At 39.3% G+C, this 19,566-nt stretch overlaps 1 protein-coding gene across 2 annotated transcripts in view; it reads right to left on the bottom strand.

Annotated features, from left to right (window-relative positions):
• The window catches only part of LOC134344338 (ATP-binding cassette sub-family A member 13-like), a 219,322-nt gene that overhangs the window by 47,308 nt on the left and 152,448 nt on the right, over positions 1-19,566 (bottom strand). For both annotated transcript variants that reach the window (XM_063043940.1, XM_063043941.1), the window contains exons 41-45: positions 16,460-16,617; positions 14,917-15,147; positions 12,264-12,366; positions 6,119-6,368; positions 2,184-2,273 (exon numbers count right to left, since the gene is read on the bottom strand). In XM_063043940.1, coding sequence (XP_062900010.1) covers positions 2,184-2,273; positions 6,119-6,368; positions 12,264-12,366; positions 14,917-15,147; positions 16,460-16,617 — 832 coding nt within the window. The remainder of the gene's footprint in view (positions 1-2,183; positions 2,274-6,118; positions 6,369-12,263; positions 12,367-14,916; positions 15,148-16,459; positions 16,618-19,566) is intronic.

Genomic DNA, 19,566 nt, shown 5'->3' with positions numbered 1-19,566 from the left:
GACGGATAGTTTCCCCAAATATTTCTCCTCGGACATGTTTTTATAACTTCTCCATCATAACTCTATATAATTAGAAAACGTCTATTGTATCTTTCCCAGCTCAAAGAAGAACAATTCCAGTTTCTCCAGTCTTTACAAAGTTCCTCATCTCTGGAACATTTCTGGTATATCTCTCTTGCACACTCTACAAAGCCTTGAAAACTTAAGTCTATTATTCATTGCAATGCTGCTCTGGCTTTCAAACAGTGCTCGTAATCTCCTTCATGTTATTTTAAAATGCTCAAAAAATTGTACATTATATTCAGTTTTGAAACAGTGTTGGTGGGTTCCCTTGTGTTACCCTGCTTTAAGAATGGGTTTTGGTGATCAAATATCTTCCATGAGCTCACCTCTCCTCTCAGATTTGACCTCAGAATGGAGTCGTTAAAGGATCACACCACAACAGGAAAAGCACTCCTTCACTGCTGATGAAAGCTGGCAAAAAAAAGTGATGGAAGTGCCAAAATTGCTGTAGCGGGCAGAGAAACCTGCACAGGCTACATGGGAGACAGCTTCCTTGTTCACAGACAACAACGAAAGGAAGTATACAAGTAAGTGCCTGTAAGGGCATGTGTGCCATTTATGAATACCTGCAGTTTTGGTGGACAACTATAACAGCCAGTTCTTCTCCCCCACCCCAGAATATCCAATCAAAAATGAAATGTGTCCCAATTTGTTGGTTGAGTTTACATTGACTTCTTCAACGTAGCAGTAAGCAACAACGTCTCATATGTGGCAAATATCAGGAGAGAAGAATCTTATTTTAAAAGGAATGCTGTCATTTTTGTGAGCTTGTACTTGTGGCTTTCGTAAACCAACTCAAGAGTCGTAGACCCAATAATGCCTGGTCTGGGCTTCAGTTGTAAGAGTGAACTGGCAATTGAAGGTCAACCAAAATAAATTGTTGGTAGGGGAAGGGTGTCCTTTAGAAAGAAAGAGGCCAGGATGGACAGAGGGGAACAGGTGATGCAGATTTAGAGATTACACTTCTATCAAAAACGCAGGTTATTGCTGGACCAAGCACCTAAGCCAATCAAGCAACTAGAGTTGAAAGTGATGGGTGTCACCTCAGTGAGTCAGAGAACTGAAGGTTCAGAATCTAACCTTCAGTGGTTCAGAACAAATGGCAAAGAGGAAGGAGGACATTGGGAAACATTGGCCACCAGAGGCCTGGAGACTAGTTGGGGGAAGGACATGTTGGGAGGGAAGGTGGGCATTACATCAACACCTGGGAGAATATTGGAAGCAAGATTAGAAAGTGCGGTGTTTCCCCATTGGGCATGTCCAAAGAATCAAAGGTAAGAAAGGGACTTATACGAAGAGAATCTAATTCAGTGCTGCTTGAAATAGCTAAATATGATTGGCCTGGGGTTTCCCATCATGGTTTTTCTTAAGTAAAGAGTGCAGTTTTCCCCAAACGCTCTAAAAAGTAAGTTGCATAAGAAATTATGTCATTCGATGAAATATGTGGTGATCTCATCAAGGGAACAAGGACATGTATGGTTAAATTGTTGAAATCTCATAAAATGATCAGGAAATGGTCATTATGATACTTCATTTGTGGCAAATTCAGATTTTGAGTTGTACAATGCTGGAAAAGACAACATTTAGAAATGTCAGTGGTGATGCATAATATCCGAATCAGCACCTGTATTTCCTATATCACATCACCAGAGTAGTAGAATCATGCTGTTGGCTTTGGAGGGCCTTCTGGTAGGGGCAGTGGGCAAGGGTGAGGAGAAATCTGCTCTTTATGGTTCATAAGCAGAGTTGGGTGTAGCCACAGTCTTAAACTATTTTGGCTGGATTGGTTCCTGCATGGCCAATGTTGAAGCTAGAAAATGTATAAAACCCAAAGCAGTCACACTCTTTCAAATATTTTCATGGTAGACCCAGCTCCTACAACCTGGTTGGTTGCTCAACTTCCTCATTTCACCTCCTGTAAAAACCAGATGCGTGATGGGTTCAGATATATGATTCTTTAAACTTTGGAACTGATCCAAATCCCAACCATTGTTGGTGTTCAAAATTACTCATTCTGTATATTTATGACCCAAGTGAAAGGAGTACCACTTCCAGGCATCTCACTCTTGAGTGAAGACGAGCTTAACATAACTAAACATTGACAAACAGTGCTAACTTACCGATCAGAGTCTTGGTCAATGCAGGTTTCATTTATTTTTAATGACTTCAGCAACATTGAAGTGAGGTTTTGAAATTCCACTTTATCGGAACTATACAGAGCAAGAAAAATCAGGGTTAGTCATGGAAAAAGAAAATACGCAGGATTACTAAGGTTGCCAAAAGTAGAAGGAAATAAGGATTTTCAAAATGTTGACCTAATAATCTGTGGAAATTATTTTAAATGTACTGTATAAGATTCACCCAATTTGTTAAAATGGGCAACTAATGTCACACATTTCTGTTATAATAACCATCCCCACATTAAAATCTAACAACCAAAATAAAATAGAAGTATTAGTTAAACTAACCATTAACCACAGTACAAAACACTTGAAATGAGACATCTAAAATTGAATTACTTCCATGATTAGTGGCTGGTGTTTGCAGTCAGCTGCAACAAAATGCCATTCATTACTTACTTATGTTTGCAGTTAGAACACTACCTTTTACATTAGTTTTTACCTCTCTACTCTCCTCTTACTTAACCCTTTTGCATGCCAAGAATGTAATGCATTGCTTGGACCAGAAAAATCAGCAGTGCTGTTTAAACAAGTTAGCTACTCACAACGCCCAAGCTTCCTGTGTGCTTGCACTTTTACTCTCAGGTTATTCCACTAATTGCAAATTTAAACTGTCTTCCTTGTTTTCACTTTACTTAAAAAAAAATGGGTGTTGCAAATTTAATACTAAGTAGAGCTGCACAGCAAGCAAAGGCAGATATCAGGGGGTTTTCTCCATCTCTCTGATCTGACCTTCGGCGTTCATGTAATATGGATTTTTCCAGCAGATCAAGGCCTTCCGGACATGTTTTTGGCCTTTTTCTCCCCCCCTACAGCTAACTCATTTTCACAGTGTCCAAGAGGTGAGAGTTATTTCTCTTAGGGGAGCAGAACTGATTTTGTTTCTCTGTGTTCAGATCTTTGCTCCCCTCATTCTCACAACTGTACATATCCTAGAATGGATCTTAAATACTGCTGGGATTCAATAGGCATATTTATTCTGATTCTCACACAAAAGAAGTTTCATTGCCGCGTTAAATAAAGATGCCACAGCACCCTATGATTATACAGTACTTTTACATAATATATAAACATACTACAATCAGGGAGGTGACTAAAAGATAACTGAGACAGAGATGCCTCAGCAATTGGAAAATAACCAATATAAATGACAATAAAAACATTAACAGAACCACCTGATTTCCATTGGAAAGGTCTAGACAAGGTTGTGCTCTTTCTTAAAAGTCCATGCCAATCAAAGACTATCTATGTACAACAGGATTTCACACAAGTAAATTAAAAATAATCACTGTGTTCCTTTCTTTCCTTTCACATCTATCTCATATTTGGTCATCCCTATCTTTGCCCACTTAGTTTTAACCTGTTAATTGTTCACACATCTACCTGGTCGCCTGTAAGAATTTATGAATATATAAAATTCTAAAAACTAAAGGCAAAACTTTTCAAAGAGGAAATTCAACAATAAGGAAACAACATAATGCAAATTAGCTGATAACAATCACCATCTCTTGAAAATAACATTTCTACTCATTGGTGAGCAATAGCACAAGCATTCCATTTAATTCCTAACAAAACTTCAGGAATTAATCAGTTCTAGCTCCAGAATTAATTAAATCAAACACTCTGTGAAGAAGCACTGTAAATAAGGCAGTTGGATGACTGATCCAAGGAATATTTGTGGGTGAAATATGGGTCTTGAATTGTTTCATGAACACTTCAGCGAGATATAATTTCTTTAGAAGCACAATTATATCTAAGTAGACAAACATCAAAGGCATCAATTGTCATTAAAAAGCTATTTCTTAAGAATAAACTCCTAACACTAGCATTAGAAATATTTAAGTAATGGTTCTGATGAAGGATCTTAGACCAAAAACAATAGTATTTCAGCAGCTTCTGCTTCTATTTTCACTGATGGCAGAAATCGGCCAGGCAGGCAGCAAGGCTGGAAAGAGAAACAGCTTGCGTTTTCAGTCATGACCCTTCCTCAGAACATCAAACTTGGTTTGGTGAGCAGGACTGTTTGGTGCATGATGCAAACCCTCCACATTCCACAATGCACATTTCACTGTCATAATAAATTGTCCACACAAAAAGTTATCAGTATTCATATCTCACTTTTGTTATGCTTACATGTCACTTTCGAGTACTTGTGGGCCCTGACTAAGCATGGGGAAAGGGATGAAATGCTACATTGAAATAAAATCACCTCCAAGAGGACAACATCTTGTTAATTGGGTTTGGAGGCTTGAGTGCCTCAATGACCTGGAGGGCTCCATTGGCTGGAGTCAGGGCTCTGTGCATTGGCTCTTGGTAGGGTCATCCATGCCAAATCTTCAAAGGGTGGAGGCCAGACTAAAAGTGGTCCTCCAGTCCTCCATGTTCTGGGATTCAGCTCAGGGTTAACAACCCTGACTGGTAAACAAAATTGTTATGGAAACAACAATGAAGGGTCCTTCTACATCTGAATGATGGTATTGCTGAGTCTCTACCCGGGACTTGCATGACTGACAGTAGTGAAAACCAAGAGGAAGCCACTGGTATGATGAAGGAAGCCCTGAACAGTGCTAGAGTTAAAGGACTTCATTGCTGCCAGCAGCGTAACGGACAGTAAGTAAATAAAATGAAAATAAACTAAAATAAAAGCCCAATTTAGCATTAATTATAGTAAATGGACAATTTATACATATAGTCCCAAATGTATGATAATAGTTGACCAAATCATCCCCTCCCAGATGATATTAGGACAGTCTTGTATACGCGTTAATAGCAATCTATTACAAAGCATCTTGAACGAGAGGGAGATAAAAATGGTCCCTTTAAAATAAACTGCAAAATAAAGCTCTCAATTTTAGCATGTGCCTTGTGGCTGGCTCAGAGGTTGCTTCTTTCAAAATATTGTCTGTTCAGCATGTACTCTTTACAGCAAATACAACTGCAGTTCTTTGTATCTCATGCACATCAGTATTTCAGGAACGAAACAATCTAAAATGCAATGTGTTTGTCAATATTTCCAAATGTGGAAAGAAGTCAGAGCAATTCTTTCCGGGATTTGTTGAGATTAGCACGTGGAATGTGGATTGTACCACATAACCTGCTGGAAGAACCCAGTGGGTCAAGCAGCATCTGTGGGAGGAAAGAATCTATTGATGTTTTGAGTTGAAACAGCATCAGGACTGAGAGTGGAGAGGTAGGATGGCCAGCTTCAAAAATGCTTGCTCAACTTCCAACTTACTGAAGAATCTTAGAAAAGTTAAGAGCCCAAGAGGGATTCCTCACACACATACGGGGCTATGAATCCTAAAGAATTTCAGGATGTATATTGTACACATTTCTCTGACATTAAATGTACCTATTGAAATCTATTGAATTGAAATATGATTAAAGTCAGCTCAGATATTATAAACAGGTATATTCCATCATTATGCTGGGTTAATGAAATATTGTGTTATAGTACAGAAATAACTTTATAAATGAAATCCATCTTGATAAGATTAGTACATTAATATTTCCCATTTTCATATTTATTAAATGATTCTAATTCCATTGTCCACAAGCATGTCGATGAACCTAAATACAGCTGTTTGCAACACCAGTGTATTGTCCTTACTAAAACCCATCTTTAAAAACTAATCAGGCAACCTCATTTCTCATGGCAACAGTGCCAAGAAATGTTCTCAGCGTTTTCATGTGTTTTTATTACGAACAGAAGATGAAGTTGTTTACCTAATCACTGAGGGCACAGGAAACAAATCCCTCAAACATTTTTGCACACTCAGAAGTGACACCATATTCATTGAACACAAGGTTGGTTTTGCACTTCCTCATACCCACAACTGGGGTAATCTTATTAGCAAATTTTTTGGCCACTTTACCTGAAGAAGGTAGCATCTGAATCCTTATATAAATCAGGTGACATTCTAAGTGAAGGGTATTCAGAAGATATTGGCCTCACGCTGAAGAGCGCCATTGCTAAAATGACAAAGAGAACGGGAAGCAGCAGGTTGGCGATGGCTCCTTTCCAGTCTCTCCGGGTGTGATGAAAGCGTTTAATCAACACAGCTGCCATCTGTGTAAAAGCCAGCCTTATACCAGTCACCCGTGGATCTTCAGCAAGTGCATCAGCTTTGTGTAAGAAGAAAAAAAAGTATCTTAAGTATCAATATATGTAATAAATAAGGGCATACCTAATTTGTGGGATGAAAAGTTATTCAAAATTATTGCTGAGATATGACAGTGAGACAAAGTTGTGGAAAAAAATAACAGTTACTTTCTATTAAGGATGTAATGGTGAAACTTTATAAAGCACTGGTGAGGCCTCACTTGGAGTATTATGAGCAGGTTTGGGCCCCTTAGAACGGATGTGCTGAAACTGGAAAGTGTTCAAAGGAGGTTCACAAGAATGATTTCAAGATTAAACAACTTGTCATTTGAACATCGTTTGATGGCTCTGGGCCTGTATTCACCAGAATTCAGAAGAATAAGGGGTGACCAAGTTGAAGCCTATCGAAAGGTGGAAGGCCTTGATAAAGTTGATATGGAGAGGAAGCTTTCTATGGCGGGAGTGTCTAAGAACCGAGGGTGCAGCTTCAGAATAGAGTGGCGTCCTTTTAAAACTGAGATCAGGAAGAATTTCTTTTGCCAGAGTGGTAAATATGCGGAATTCATTGACACAGGCAGCTGTGGAGGCCAAGTCTTTATGTATATTAAAGGCAGAGGTTGATAGATTCTTGATTGGTCAGGGCATGAAGGGAATGGGGGAGGGGGAGAGGCAGGAGATTGGGGCTGAGAGGAAAAATGGATCAGCCATGATGAAATGGTGGAACAGAATTGATGGACCAAATGGCCTAATTCTGCTCCTATATCTTATGGTCTTATTAATGCAGTGGACTACAAAAGTCAGCAGTAAGGAAGATTAGAGATAACATAAGTGCTCAACAAAAATTTCAGAACCCCAGGAGTGGCTGAAAGAGTGGCAACGGTGCCGTGCACAATGAAAAGAAGGGATGGAGAATATGAGAGTTGGTGGAACTATGACGGAGCCAAATATCGCTGGGTATTATCAAGTGAAAAGTTGAGGACCCCGGTACATTGAGGTGCCAACTATCCTCTTAAGGTCAAAAGAGAGGCCAGAAATAATATATAACAAATAACTTGCTATAGAGTTTTCTCTACTAAATGTTCCCAACTGTCAAATGTCTTGAAAGCAAGTACTATATAATTTCGTCTCACAAATCATTGGAGGAATGACCAAGTCAAGCCACAATGGCTGTTATAGCCCTGGGGCAAGTTGCCACTTAACGTGAAAAAAAATCTTACAAACTCTGGTGAGATAAGTGAAGGATGAAAACACTGAGGGTGGTCAGGGGTTGTATGATAAACAGGACTATTAGGAATTTGAAATTGACAAGTTTAGCCATCCAATCAAATACAATTTTCCCCACAGTCAGTAATTGACAAATAACTGGCAGAAACTGCTCCTTGCAATTACAAATTGCACAATTACACCCCAAATAATGAGATTTTCATGCTAGAAATAGTGTGAAACTTAACTATATTTATTTAGTTTTTGCCAACCTTGGTTTATTGTTACCAATTGAAGATTGTCACACAGGGTTAGAGTAGGGTTGACCAGCCCCAACTTGACCAAGTTAAGATTCTGGACCAAAGAAGGAAACATTATTGCTCAGTATTTGCACACAGCCTTATAATGACACCTACTGAGTTCATCACAGTGAGATATATCCATTTTCTGCAAAAGCCAATCTTTAGCTGTCTCGAACAAAGAAACTTAGGAACAGTGGTACTTCCCCTAGAGCCTATGCCAAAGTCTTATTAGATTACGGTTGATCTCTATGATGGAGCAAGGTTGCCACATTGCTGCCAATTAGTGCTCAGTAAGGGATGAGTTTGAGCAGTGGAACCATGTGCACTGGGAATAGGATCAGACAAGGAAAACAATATCCTCGTAACACTGTTTTCCATAATTCCATAGAAAACCATAGAAACTACAGCACAGAAACAGGCCTTTTGGCCCTTCTTGGCTGTGCCGAACCATTTTCTGCCTAGTCCCACTGACCTGCACACGGACCATATCCCTCCATACACCTCCCATCCATGTATCTGTTCAATTTATTCTTAAATGTTACAAAAGAACCCGCATTTACCACCTCGTCTGGCAGCTCATTCCATACTTCCACCACTCTCTGTGTGAAGAAGCCCCCCCCTAATGTTCCCTTTAAACTTTTCCCCCCTCACCCTTAACCCATGTCCTCTGGTTTTTTTCTGCCCTTGCCTCAGTGGAAAAAGCCTGCTTGCATTCACTCTATCTATACCCATCATAATTTTATATACCTCTATCAAATCTCCCCTCATTCTTCTACGCTGCAGGGAATAAAGTCCTAACCTATTCAACCTTTCTCTGTAACTGAGTTTCTCAAGTCCCGGCAACATCCTTGTAAACCTTCTCTGCACTCTTTCAACCTTATTTATATCCTTCCTGTAATTTGGTGACCAAAACTGAACACAATACTCCAGATCTGGCCTCACCAATGCCTTATACAATCTCATCATAACATTCCAGCTCTTATACTCAATACTTCGATTAATGAAGGCCAATGTACCAAAAGCTCTCTTTATGACCCTATCTACTTGTGACGACACTTTAAGGGAATTTTGTATCTGTATTCCCAGATCCCTCTGTTCCACTGCACTCCTCAGTGCCTTACCATTAACCCTGTATGTTCTACGTTGGTTTGTCCTTCCAACGTGCAATACCTCACACTTGTCAGTATTAAACTCCATCTGCCATTTTTCAGCCCATTTTTCCAGATGGTCCAAGTTCCTCTGCAGGCTCTGAAACCTTCCTCACTGTCTACTACACCTCCAATCTTTGTATCATCAGCAAACTTGCTGATCCAATTTACCACATTATCATCCAGATCATTGATATAGATGACAAATAACAATGGACCCAGCACTGATCCCTGTGGCACACACTAGTCACAGGCCTCCACTCAGAGAAGCAGTTCTCTACCACCACTCTCTGGTTTCTTCCATCGAGCCAATGTCTAATCCAATTTACCACCTCTCCATGTATACCTAGCGACTGAATTTTCCTAACTAACCTCCCTCGCGGGACCTTGTCAAAGGCCTTACTGAAGTCCATGTAGACAATATCCACTGCCTTCCCTTCATTAACTTTCCTGGTAACCTCCTCAAAAAACTCCAACAGATTGGTCAAACATGACCTACCACGCACAAAGCCATGTTGACTCTCCCTAATAAGCCCCTGTCTATCCAAATGCTTGTAGATTCTGTCTCTTAGTACTCCCTCCAATAACTTACCTACTACTGACGTTAAACTCACCGGCCTATAATTTCCCGGATTACTTTTCGATCCTTTTTTAAACAACGGAACAACATGAGCCACTCTCCAATCCTCCGGCACTTCACCCGTAGACAGCGACATTTTAAATATTTCTGCCAGGGCCCCCGCAATTTCAACACTAGTCTCCTTCAAGGTCTGAGGGAACACTCTGTCAGGTCCCGGGGATTTATCCACTTTAATTTTCCTCAAGACAGCAAGCACCTCCTCCTTTTTAATCTGTACAGTTTCCATGGTCTCACTACTTGATTCCCTCAATTCCATAGATTTCATGCCAGCTTCCTTAGTAAATACAGATGCAAAAAACCTATTTAAGATCTCCCCCATTTCCTTTGGTTCCGCACAAAGCCGACCACTCTGATCTTCAAGAGGACCAATTTTATCCCTTACAATCCTTTTGCTCTTAATATACCTGTAAAAGCTCTTTGGATTATCCTTCACTTTGACTGCCAAGGCAACCTCATGTCTTCTTTTAGCCCTCCTGATTTCTTTCTTAAGTATTTTCTTGCACTTCTTATACTCCTCAAGCACCTGATTTACCCCCTGTTTCCTATACATTTCATACAACTCCCTCTTCTTCTTTATCAGAGTTGCAATATCCCTTGAGAACCAAGGTTCCTTATTCCTATTCAATTTGCCTTTAATCCTGACAGGAACATACAAACTCTGCACTCTCAAAATTTCTCCTTTGAAGGCTTCCCACCTACCAATCACACCTTTGCCAGAGAACAACCTGTCCCAATCCACGCTTTTTAGATCCTTTCTCATTTCTTCAAATTTGGCCTTCTTCCAGTTCAGAACCTCAACCCTAGGACCAGATCTATCCTTGTCCATGATCAAATTGAAACTAATGGTGTTATGATCACTGGAACCAAAGTGCTCCCCTACACAGACTTCTGTCACTTGTCCTAATTCGTTACCTAACAGGAGATCCAATATTGCATCCCCTCTAGTTGGTCCCTCTATATATTGATTTAGAAAACTTTCCTGAATACATTTTACAAACTCTAAACCATCTAGACCCCTAACAGTATGGGAGTCCCAATCAATGTATGGAAAATTAAAATCCCCTACCACCACAACTTTGTTTCCTGCAGTTGCCTGCTATCTCTCTGCAGATTTGCTCTTCCAAGTCAACAAATCCATCAATCTCGATTGTAATCTTCTCACATACAGTGCAGCATCTCACAATTGTTTTCAGGGAGAAATATTGAATCAGGAAAAGAAACCAATAAAAAAGTAAAGGGTTAAACTGAAGAATTGTAAGAACAAGTAAGGTTTTTTTTCTAAAGAACGTCAAATGAGTATGAGATTAAATACTAAAAATTCTGGAAGAAGAGGAACATTTTTCACACAGTGTGTTGAAGGCCCTGTAGCATGCACCACCAGAGTCAGCAATTTGAAAAAGACTAATATAAAATTAATGAACAGAGTAGATATGCCATTGCAGAAAAGGAGGATAAATGGATCCAGGTAAAGTGTGACCTTGGCGACTATTACTGTAAATATATAAAAGTGGATTGATTTTTCCAGCATGAATACACAACTTACGCAAAATTATATTTGAATTAAATTTCTCCAAGCTTATCTGCAGCAAGCCTCTTAAAACTGTTTAATTTGCTTTTCAACTTTGTTTTGTATTTACATGCTGCAGACTTACCATCTGAAATGCAGTTAATTGTCTAGTTGACAACAAATCCTCAGAGTAGGCTTAAATGTTTCTAGGCTCCACATACAAAAGCCAATTCCAGCACCCTTGTTGGCAATAATGTGATTAATAGTAGCACCTCCTTCTTACTGCTGGATCATAATGAGATTCTGCACAGAAACAGGCCCTTTGGCCCATTAAGACTGCACCTACTGTCAACCATGCATTTTTACATGTCATTAATGACATAAACTTCCTTATTGTCCCCAAATTCCCATCAACTAACTCCAGATCCTAATACTCATCTACACACTAGGAGTGATTTACAGCGGCTAATTTACCTATCAACCTACACATTTTTGAGAAATGGGAAGAAGCTGGAACGTCCATTGGAAACCCACATGGTCATCGGGACAATTTCGAAAGACCATAAAAACAGCACTGGAGGTCAGGGTTCAACTAGGGTCACTGAAGCTCTGAAACAAAAGTTTTTGCTACCTGTGCAACTGAGACTCAATTCAGAGTCACTTCAGTGGAGTCTTTGAAAACGAGAGTCTTGCTGCTGCTGAAAGCAGGCTGGGTCTCGAAAACTATTGTGATTGAGCAAGATCAATAGGGTCTCCGATTAATTTTCATGTGTCCAGGATAATGCATGCTCTACTACTCAAAACTCTGAAGGAAGGTTTTAAGCTATTTTTGTGTGATCAGGAGCAGTCAGCTGAAAGCAGCCTTCGGATAGAATACTGATGGACCTGGAAATAAAACTCCTTCGGGCCTTGCACCCTTTTGATTGGGCAAGCTCTTTCTAACTGTCCTCAATGATGATCAAAGAAATCACATGAAAACAGACCCCAGTATATGCTCACTATGAGGTCACAGACTGACTTATTTCATTCTGATATGTTAAAGCTGGCACCATAACTTTAAAGCGAATGAGATGCTCTGAATGCTAATGATTTTAAACAAAATCAGCTAAATGACTCACAGTCATTCTCAGGAAAAGTGGTGCTCTCAGATTTGAGAGACTCTCCATCCTGATTGTCACGTTTTTCAGAATGTTCTTCATCCTGCATCAACATCATGAACACCTGAGGAAATATAAACAGAAAAGATGCCTTGTAGATACTCATAAATGTAATTAATTTAAATTTTAAATTGTTACATTCAATGTTGTATGGCAACTACAAAGATTAAGAGTTGTATTATCACATTTACTATACATGGAACACAGTCAGTGTGCTAAAGTGAGATTATTAAATGACCTTCTTCAAACTGTAATCTGCTGGCAATGTGGTCTGAATTACCATTGGTGTAGTGACACTGCCATTATGGAATAAAGCATTTTCTACTTCACTGAGCTCTCAACCACACGCTTTCAGCAATTTATATATATCAGAAACCAGCGCTTTCTTAGAAATGAACAGATGTGTCAGAATGCAGTCAAATACCGGGTGAGCGTGTGAGTTGCAAAATATAGTGTGCAGTTTTGGTCACCTATGTACAGGAAAGATGTAAGTAAGTTTGAAAGAGTACAGCGAAAATTTACAAAGAGGTTGTCAGATCTGGATGACCTGAGTTATATGGAAAGATTGAACAGGTTAGGACTTTACTCTTTGGAATGTAGAATACTGAGAGGAGATTTGATAGAGGTGGCCAAAATTATGATGGGTATAGATAGAGTAAACGCAAGCAAGCTTTCTCCACTGAGGTTGGATGGGGCTGCAACTGGAGGTCATGGGTTAAGGGTGAAAGATGAAATGTTTAAGGGGAACATGAGGGGAAACTTCTTCACTCAGAGGGTCGTGAGAGTGTGGAACGAGCTGCCAGCGCAAGCAGTGCATATGAGCTCAATTCAACATTTAAGAGAAGTTTGGATAAGTACATGGATGTTAGGGATATGGTGGGCAATGAGGCCCGGAGCAGGTTGATGCTTGTAAGCAGTTTAAATGGCTTGGCATGGACTAGATGGGCCAAAAGGCCTGTTTCTGTGCTTGACTTTTCTATGACTCCGCTTTATGAGTGCTGGACAGAATGCTGGTAAATGGCATTAGGACAGATGGATATTTGATTTTCATAGTAGACGTGGTGGGCTAAAGGGCTTGTTTCTGTGCTGTTTGACTCCATGGCAAGGCAGAGGCAATGGATAACAAAATGTAACAAGAACAGAGAACTAATAGCAATTGCCTGTCCGTCACTTCAGGGGTCGAGGAAGATCAAAGTCAAAGGTGAGGCCAATGGGGGAAAGTAGAATTTTATTATATGAACACATATCATGTGTGTAAATAAGATCACCAGGAACAAAAAAAAATCACAGCCCAGTGAAGCAACTTTTAAAAAGCTCATTAATCAGACTCAAAGTTAAAAACCTATTTGTGTTAAGACTATCCTTATGCTTCAGCCATTGGCAACGATAGCTTTAAGTTGGAAAGCTATGTTCAAGTCTTACAACAAGGACTTGTGGAGATGTTGATTACTGAAAGAGAAATAAAAATTGACATCCAGTCTACCCACAAAGGAGTTTAACAAAAAACATGGTAAAATTCAATGAATCTGATAGTTTTCCCTCTATCCCTCCCAACAATTACTTTTCAATCTAAATCATTAAAGCAGATTATCTAATCTTTAATTCCCTATTTTGGGATCAAGATTTGATCACAAAGAAAAGAAAATGTTGAAATTATTCAGAAAGTCACACAGGTATCAGTAGAGGAAGGGTCAGATTTAACATTTCAACTCAGTGACCTTTCATCAGAACTGGAAAAGTAAGGAAACAAATATATTTGTATTTTAAGTTGCAGAGCTTTGCTCTCAATTAGGCCATTTTAATTTCCTTCACTGCAGCAGTAATTGTACTTTGAAGCCAATCTTGTCAATCTCCCAAAATTAGACCAGAGTATTGGGAGACTATTGCTTGATAGTTCTGTCTCTCCTACCCCATTTCCACATGCTGTGGGAATTCAGAAAATAGTCATCCAATGGTAGAATAAAAGAAGAAAAACTATTAGCTTCAAAACATAATTACTTTGTTCATTTACAATTGGTCAAAAAATAATTAGTAAAAACACTTTAGTTGAAAAGTGTTAGCGTATTTGATGACCGAAATTGTCTTGCAATACTCTCTTATAAAGTTAATCCAACATAGTCTCAAACCAATCTTTCAGGAAAGCCACTCCACACATTCACTGATATGAAATACTGTACTTCTTTAATGCTGTCTAAGTTTATTTAAAGTGAGGTGTTTTAAGTCCACACGATAGTAGAAATCCACTGGATTTCATTGAACTTGTTGAGTCCATGTATAAAATAAAATCCTCAAAGATTTCAGATAAAAGGTGTCATTTACACAGCTTTACCCTGAGTTGCTTCAAAACCATTAAACACTCATGTCCTGGTTAAGTGTAGGACTACACACTCATCAAACTCCGCTTGTCTTTTTTCTTCAATTTACACTCTATCTCAATTTATCATTGAGTTGCCAAGCTGCCTCATTTTCAATGCTCCTCTTAATTTGTCTTCAAATTATTGGAACGAAATGCAATAAATTATTTTTGAGTTTTGAGCTATTCAAGATCAACTTGGAACTTCAGTTAAATGCCTTTCAACATCATTAATGCTAATGTGATTAATAGAAGCCCTACCTCTTCCAGTGTAGTATCAGAGATGCTATAGCTGTTCAGATATAGTTTTTCCATATTTTCGTCCAGAGCATGCAACAATTTCTCAAAAGCAGTCTTATCTTCAGCAGAGGGAATAATGTATGTCAATTCTCCAAAGGCATTTTCTTTCAAAAAGGCCTGGGGAATATGTTCCTTTACCAGGGAAGTCACAAGGCCAACGTCGCATGACTCATCAGATCCTTCTGCAGAAGGCTGATAAAATAAGAGTAACAAAAGTTACTAATGCAAACCTTTGATTGTCAACTTGTAAGCCAAACCATCTAAATTATTTTCAATAATCATACTTCCATGAACAAAATGATTTAGCAGCACATTAAACTCTTGCTGAGAGATTGCTGAAGCTATTGATAACCTAATGATTTGTAACTAGTTCCTACATGAAAGACTAAAACTTGCTCAAACACAAATGACACTTATTGATACTATTTTAATTTTTATCCATTCAATTAGTGAATTTCTGAGTACACCTTTTAGCAAAGAGTGTTATACACTGCTAATAGATATTGGTGTAGGACCTCCAGCTTATACACTTTCAAATATATTTACTTTATAATAAGTAATAAAGAAGTAGTCCATAGCAACAGTGATACACAAGTACAGTTTTTAATAATATATATTAAAATTAAACAGATGAAATAAATATGAATAAATAAAATCAAATATATTTCATTATCCATTTATTTGATTTCTATTACTGTTTTCCAGTGAAGTTAATTGAAGTGTAGATGGAGACCTACTGACTATTGTAATTGGCTATTGAATATAAAAGTTCCTTCTATTACAGTGTGCTTTACCATAACATAATATTCTCCCTATTCAATAAATTACAGCAGTTAAAGGAATATTAACTCATCTCCCTGTTTAATGAGTGCTGTGAGCAGCTCTCATTAAGGTTCCATCAGTTATTTAGAGAGTCAATCCATAATGTAACTGAAGCACTTGAACCTGTAAGTACTCTACACTCATTTGAAATTGGTACTTGAAAGAGAGCCCACCGGGGGGAAGTGTGAGTCCTGAATAACAATTTGGAATTGATTGTATAATCAGTCAGATGCTATAATTATTTTAACCCTGCACATTTCTCATAAACAAGCATCATCACACTTATGGAATCTGTACATGAAGACTCCAAGACAGGAAGAGGCCTAGTTACGTAAAATTGTTGATATTTTGAAAGTATTCTGACTTTATTCCAGAAAAAAATTCACCTCACTATTCCACATTATGTAATTTCTTACTATTGACCCATGCTTCATGTTACTCTGGCCAGGTTTTTGTGGTGGTTAGATCTAGACTATGATAGAGAAGCGAGGGGTTAAAATGGCAAGTGTTTTCCATTTGCTCTGCTCCCCAACTAAGTTCTTCAAGCAAGGAAAATTACAAGTTTTAAAGTTTGAAATTCAAAACCTAACAGCAGCATAATCTTTTAATAATACCACGATTTATGGCATCAAGATCATTCAGCTTATGTTATGCATATACATCACAAGCTCAGAATCATGACCTTTTTTGACATGATGAGGCTATAACCGTGTCCATACTGTTCCTTTAAGTAAGTAGGGGAACCACAGCATTTCAACTGACCACCTTCTAGAATGACGATTCGATCACTCAGGATGTCAGCTTCATCTAAATGATGAGTCGTGAATATAATAGTTCGACCTGGGAAGATGAAAACAGATGCGTACAGATCAGAATGGCAAATAGGTAGGTGAGTATTATTAATAAAAAATTTGTTGTGAAGCACATGCAGTACTAGTAATATGGTTTCCTGATTTCAGAAATAAATAATTTCTGTGCTATTAATTCACTCTACCTGATGAAGTATGTAAATAGTGAATTTATTCAGCAATCCAGACTGAGTAAATAGTAATGTGGAAGAAACCAGACCTATCATTTCCTCTTTATTATCTTGCCATCAATTTAGTGAGCATAAATCTTGCGATATATATTTAGCACTTCAAACTGCTAGATAGTTTTAGCTTATTTGCAAAAGATATATTTTACAGCTGATGCATGTTAGCATTGCTTTTATTCTGATTTTCCTTTTCCTGAAGCTGCTTAGACTTCCATGAGTTTTGAAGCCGAATGGCATAAAACTTAATGACACTCATAAGTTCTCCGATACAAACAGCCCATCTGATATGGCTGAAGGCAGCCTGTTTTGACCTGTCAGTGTGTGTGAGTGAATGGGGCTTGTTCTGCTGTTGTTCTTGTTACTTCTTCTTAGGGTCAATGTTTAGGGAGTTGGAGCTGCAGATGGATGACCTTCCATTCATATGGGAGAGTGCGGAGATGATAGATAGGAGAGGTAGTCACCGTTAACTTGAAGGAGGCAGGTAGCGGGGTGACAGTCAGGAGAGGGAAAGGGAATAGGCAGCCTAGAGTACCCCTGAGGCCAATCCCGTCAGTAATAAATATACTTTGAATACTGCTGGGGGGCGGGGGAATGGCCCACCAGGGAGAAGGTCCAGCGACCGGGTCTCTGGCACGGAAGGGGGTGGGAGAAAAGAGGAGTGCAATAGAGATAGGGGATTTCATAATTAGGGAAAACAGACAGGAGATTCTCTGGACACGAACGAGACACCCAAATGGTATGCTGCCTCTCAGGTGCCAAAGTCAGGGGTGTCCTAGAACAGTCCACAGCATTCTAAAAGAGGTGAACAGCTCGAAGTTGTGATACATATTGGTACAGACGACATTGGTAGGAAAATGGATGAAGCCCTGAAGAGAGAATATAGTGAGTTAGGTAGAAAGCTGAGAAGCAGGACCTCAAGAGCAGTAATCTCTTGATTACTGCCTGTGCAATGTGCTAGTGAGGGTAAGAACAGAATGATTTGGCAGATTAATCCATGGCTGAAGAACTGGTGCAGGGGGCAGGGTTTCAGATTCCTGAGATCTCTTCTGGGTAGAGTAAGGTGTGTGTAAAAAAGGATGGATTACACCTAGACTCAAAGGGGACTAATATCCCTGCAGGCAGGTTTGCTAGAACTGTTCATGAGGGTTAAACTAATTTGGCAGGGGGATGAAAACCAGATTGATAGAGCTGAGGTTGGGGCAGTTGGTATACAAGTACTGGAGATACGGTTTGTAGTGAGACTGTGAGGAACAACAGGAAGTGTAACATAGGGGCAAAATCGAAAAGGGAGATGAATACAGGACTGAAGGTGTAATATTTGAATGCATGCTGTATACAGAATAAGATGATCTTTAGAGATTTGCAGGTATGAAATTGTGGGCATCACTGAGTCTTGGCCGAAAGAAGATCATAGTGGGAAGCTTAACATCCAAGAAAGCACATTGTATCGAAAAGCAGGCAGACTGTGTAGGGTGGCTCGGTTGGTAAAAAATTAAATCAAAACCTTAGGAAGAGGTAACACAGGATCATAAGGTGTTCAAAGTTCAAGGTAAATTTATTATCAAAGTACATACTGTATATTTCACTATATACTTCCCAGAGATTCATTTTCTTGTGGGCATTCATAATAAATACAAGAAACACAATAGAACTAATGAAAGACGACACTCAACAGGACAAACAAACAAACAATGTGCATAAGACAACAAATTGTGCAAACGGAAGAAAGAAACAAAGGAATACTGTAATAATAACAATAAATAAGCAATAAATATTGAGAATGTGAGATGAAGAGTCTTGAAAGTGAGCCCATAGGTTATAGGAACAGTTCAGTGATGGGGCATGGGAAGTTACCTCCTTTGTTTCATGAGCTTGATGGTGAGGGGTAATAACAAGTCCTGAGCCTGAGGGAGTGGGTCTGAGGCTCCTGTAACTCCTTCCTGATGGCAGCAGTAAGAAGAGGGCATGGCCTTGATGATGGGGGTCCTTGATGATGGATGCTGCTTTCCTGCAACAATGTTCCACGTAGATGTGTTCAAAGGTGGGGAGAGTTTTACCCGTGATGGACTGTGCTGTATCCACCACTTTTTGAAGGCATCTCTATTCCAAGGGCATTGATGTTCCCTGCATTGTTGCAGTGGAGGGTATATTGACCGGTGATGCAACCCATCAATATACTCTCCATTGCACATCTATAGAGGTTTGCTAAAGTTTTAGGTGACATGCCAAAACTTTGCAAATTTCTAAGTATAGGCACAGCCGTGCTTTCTTCGTAGTGGCACTGATGGACCCAGGACAGATCCTCTAAAATAACACCAAGGAATTTAAAATTGGAAACCCTCACCACTTCTGACCCCTGATGAGGACTGGCTCTTGGACCTCCGGTTTTCACCTCCTGAAGTCAATAATCAGCTCCTTGGTCTTGCTGACATTGAGCGAGAGGATGTTGGCGTGTACCACCCAGCCAGATTTTAATCTTCCTCCCATATGATGTTTGATCACCACCTTTGATTCAGTCAATAACAGCGGTGTTAAAAACTGCATTGGAGTTGTGCTTCACAGTCATAAGTGTAAAGCAAGTAGAGCAGGGGGCTAACCACACAGCCTTGTGGTGTACCTGTGCTGATGGAGATTGTGAAGCAGATCTTTTTGCCAATCCAAACTGACTGGGGTCTGCAAGTGAGGATATCGAGGATCCATTTGCACAAGGAGGTTTTGAGCCCTAGTTCTTGAAGCTTATTGATTAGTTTTCA

Source organism: Mobula hypostoma, chromosome 3 (genome assembly GCF_963921235.1).
Source record: "Mobula hypostoma chromosome 3, sMobHyp1.1, whole genome shotgun sequence".
NCBI classification, from domain to species: Eukaryota; Metazoa; Chordata; class Chondrichthyes; order Myliobatiformes; family Myliobatidae; genus Mobula; species Mobula hypostoma.
The sequence above is the reverse complement of the archived record's forward strand: the minus strand, read 5'-3'. Positions and strand labels throughout refer to the sequence as shown.